The sequence below is a fragment of the Gadus macrocephalus genome, chromosome 5, assembly GCF_031168955.1.
Source record: "Gadus macrocephalus chromosome 5, ASM3116895v1".
NCBI classification, from domain to species: Eukaryota; Metazoa; Chordata; class Actinopteri; order Gadiformes; family Gadidae; genus Gadus; species Gadus macrocephalus.
The window spans coordinates 4,404,118-4,408,320 of record NC_082386.1 but is presented as its reverse complement, the minus strand read 5'-3'; the positions used below and the strand labels follow the sequence as shown (position 1 = coordinate 4,408,320).

At 49.7% G+C, this 4,203-nt stretch overlaps 1 protein-coding gene across 1 annotated transcript in view; it reads left to right on the top strand.

Annotated features, from left to right (window-relative positions):
* The first annotated feature begins 306 nt into the window (after positions 1-306).
* The window catches only part of dpysl5a (dihydropyrimidinase like 5a), a 14,103-nt gene continuing 10,206 nt past the window's right edge, over positions 307-4,203 (top strand). Inside the window, exons 1-2 of the mRNA XM_060051237.1 lie at positions 307-533; positions 3,339-3,609. Of these exons, the coding sequence (XP_059907220.1) occupies positions 3,349-3,609 (261 nt within the window). The 5' untranslated portion in view covers positions 307-533; positions 3,339-3,348. The remainder of the gene's footprint in view (positions 534-3,338; positions 3,610-4,203) is intronic.

The following is a 4,203-nucleotide window of genomic DNA, read 5'->3' as shown; positions in this document are numbered from 1 at the left end:
GCTTAAAACCACATAAAAAAAGATTAATTAATTATTAATTTCAAAAGGTAATTCTTACTATTCAGACTAAATAATCAATGTCAGAAGTACATTGTTGTAACAATTATTATCATGTAGGCCACACCTGCCGCTTGTTTTCCTCTCATAGTTCACACCCACTTCGTTTAATAGTGGTACAGCCTCCTCCGTGGGGACACGCGTTTAGCAATCGCTGATTGGCTCCTCCTGCGACCAAGCCTACGGTCCGGGCCGTTGATTGGAGCGCGCGGCCGTCGCGCAGCTTGGATGCTGCGATCGGCCGGTCCCAGGAAGGCATCTGCTTGAGCCTTCAGTGTTGCCAGATTGGGCCAGATTTTCCGCCCCATCTGGCAACCCTGACTGCAGCGTGCTGCCGACAGGTCTTGCCCAATTTGGCAACAGTGTGTGCCGTTATCTCCTCGGTGGCGCTATCTCCGGATTCTGTTGCATACTGTGCCTGTCAAAAACTATCTATCGATATAAAAGACGACCGCAGCTGTAGGCCCACAGAGGAGGTATGTGCTCAACGGTATTATCTTGACTTGTTGCCATAATTTGTGGTCGGTTTTGACTTTGTACACGAGACGTGTGAGTATATTTTATCCCAATACTTTGTTCCCCTTGCTCCATGTTTGGGTGGCTCCTATCTCCTGGAGGGAATGCCGTCTCCCGGCCAGTCCATTAAGGCTTGATCGATCAGGGTGATGAAATATAGACCTTACTTTCGAAGACGGGAATGCTAGGTAATTGTAAAATATGCGCAAGATATGTCCTACTTTCGCATTTAGTCGGCAGCATTATGTTTATTGAGGGTGGAGGAGAGTCGAGCTGCTTCTAGGTCCCTGATGGGTGGACACGCCGGCTTCTTTGTGTCAAACGTGCACAAGCAGAACTCACTCTTTTTAATCTATTTATTTTTTGCATTAGGGTTACTTCTTAACATAATGTAGGCCTGCACACACTCCTGTGAGGGATTATTATTATAATAAAACGTGTTTTGCTCCGCAGGAGCCTAACCATGAGCAACAGAGAAATATATCCAGTGCTACCACACACAATTGTGCTTTAAATGGATGCACTATGGTCTAAATAGTTTTTTTTTATGCTCAGACAATGCAGTGGATGTAGGGAAAAGAAAACCTATATTTTTATTTAATATCAAACTTCACGAGTTGACCCTGTAGGGTAATATCTCTAGAATAATAACTAGATGTGTGTATTTAATTGACCTTTTTCAAAATGGTTAGTATTTTCCATTTCTAAAATGTGTAATTGAATATGTCTAAGTGATGGATGCAAGCATTTCTTCAATATTGTTATGATCATCTTCCATATCGTCATGCGGTAAAGTCGCCGCACCCTCACACGTACGCGTCACACGCACGTCGTCTACGCGCACGCAAGGACGCACATTCACACACTTGCAGTAGCACACATGACATGGCATCATAAATTAAGGAGTAGATCATGTCCACTACTCAGTAGACATACTCTGTCTGCGATGTGCATTGCCAGTCATTGCACGTTAAACTCTTATATTAAATTGGGGAACTTAACATATTTTTGCCAAAATCATATTTTAGAAATAAGCTCAACACAATTAATATGACTTAAATATAAAAAATAAAAAAGACAGACGGACAGGTGAACAGGCAAACAGACAAACAGACAGACAGACAGACAGACAGACAGACAGACAGACAGACAGACAGACAGACAGACAGACAGACAGACAGACAGACAGACAGACAGACAGACAGACAGACAGACAGACAGACAGACAGACAGACAGACAGAAGGGTCAGACAGAAGGGTGAAACGTCACGAAGGCCGATAAAGAATGATAAGACAGTCGGTCACGGACAGTCAGAGCGGTCCGGGAATAACAAACACTGCACACACAGCACGCTGACAGTGGAGAACAGCCTCACAACCAGTCAGCCTCACAACCAGTCAGCCTCACCACCAGTCAGCCTCACAACCAGCCCCTCAGCCTCACCTCCAGCCCCTCAGCCTCACCTCCAGCCCCTCAGCCTCAGCCGCCCCACTATGTGGTTCAGGACCAGTACACAGTTTTCGTTTAGCGTTGTGGCATTAGTTCTAAACAGAACTGGATTGTCTTTGGCGTGATTCAGGGACAGATAGGTTGGCTTCCTCACGTTTTCCCAGAGAGCATTTCGGAGCATTTGGCGTTAATAGATCTCACAAAGTACCATCAGACCAGAGTTTTTTATTCAGTATATCCACTGAGAAAATATTGAGTAAGACAGGGAGAGAAGAGAGAGGGTCACAGCAGAGCGTATAACCTCAGCTGGTTGATTGAACCTCCATGCTTTGACCATTAGCAGGTCCTGCTGGTTGAGGAGTCTTCTCCTTTCACTGTTTCTTGAGGTGCTTTCATGGGCTATGGTGCCTTGGACAGGGCTACACCAGCGGGCTGACAGAGAGAGGGGAACCACATGTAGGACAGGATGTGTGGCTCAGAGTCCAACTGGGGTCGCTTCAGGTCAGTCCAAGGCCACCGAACTGTTTCTAAGACTTATCTCCCTGCTCTCCTCTGCCTTCTCCCCCATCTCCTCCTCCTTCCCTCCTCCCATTTACCACCTCCTTCTCCTCCCCCTCCTTTCCTCCCCCCTCTTCGTCTCCCTTCTCCCCCATCATCTCCTTCCTCCCTCTCGCCTCCGCCTCTCCCCCTCCTCTCACTCCTCCTCCTCCAACCCACCTCATTATCCTCCTCTTCCTCCTCATCTCCTCCTCCGCTTCTACCTTTCTCCTCCCCCCTCCTCTCCCCTCTTCTCTCCAACTGCTCCCTTCCTCGTCCTCCTCATCTCTTCCTCCCCCTCTGCCTCTCTCCTTCTCCTCCTTCTCCTCCTCCCCCCTCCTCGCTCCTCCCTCCTCCTCCTCCTCCTCCTCCTCCTCCTCCTCCTCCTCCCTCCTCCTCCCTCCTCCTTTCTCTCCTCCCTCCTCCCTCCTCCCTCCTCCTTTCTCTCCTCCCTCCTCCCTCCTCCTCCTCCCTCCTCCTTTCTCTCCTCCCCCCTCCTCCCTCCTCCTCCTCCCTCCTCCCTCCTCCTTTCTCTCCTCCTCCTCCCTCCTCCTCCTCCTCCCTCCTCCTTTCTCTCCTCCCTCCTCGCTCCTCGCTCCTCCTCCTCCCCCCTCCTCCCTCCTCCTCCTCCTCCCTCCTCCCTCCTCCCTCCTCCTCCTCCCCCCTCCTCCTCCCTCCTCCCTCCTCCTCCTCCCTCCTCCTCCCTCCTCCCTCCTCCCTCCTCCTCCTCCCTCCTCCTCCCTCCTCCCTCCTCCCTTCTCCGCCTCCTCTCCTCTAGAGCTATAGCCATGTCTTCCAGCTCTGCGATGGCGCGCATCCTGATCAAAGGGGGCAAGGTGGTGAACGACGACTGCACGCAGGAGGCCGACGTGTACATCGAGAACGGCGTGGTGCAGCAGGTGGGCCGCGAGCTGATGATCCCGGGGGGCGCCAAGGTGATCGACGCGTCACGCAAGCTGGTGATGCCCGGGGGCATCGACACCAGCGTCCACCTGCAGGAGACCTTCATGAATGCCGCCACCGCCGACGACTACTACAGCGGCACCAAGGTACCTGGGGGGTCTCTGTGGATGTGTCCATGTCTCTGGGGCTCGATCTCTCACTCGCTCTCTCTCTCTCTCTCCATTTATCAAGATGCAAAGATTAGAAAAGAGATTTATTGGCATGGTGAAACCATACGTTTAACAATGCCACAGCACAAAGTTAAATGAAGTTCAACATAAGAGAGAAAGTAATAATATCTATCGTATCCGTCTCTTTCTCTCTCTCTCTCTCTCTCTCTCTCTCTCTCTCTCTCTCTCTCTCTCTCTCTTTCTCTCTATTGCTGTCTCTTTCTGTCTCTCTCTGATTCTCTTGCACACTCTGATTGTCTACCTCTTTCTCTGTTGTCTCTTTATCTTTCGGTATCTCTAGCTATTGCTGTCTCCCTCTCTCTCTCTGTCGCTTTCTCTCTCTCTCTCTCTCTTTCCCTCTCGCTCGCTCACAGCGAGTGGTCTTGCTGTGGTGTGATGTCATCACATCCAAACTAAAAGTATCATATATATATACGATTTATTTATATGTTACTGTGGCTAGGGGAGGCTAATATGAAGGGAGGGATGTCACATGTGAATATCTATTTATTTGTATCATATATGATATAA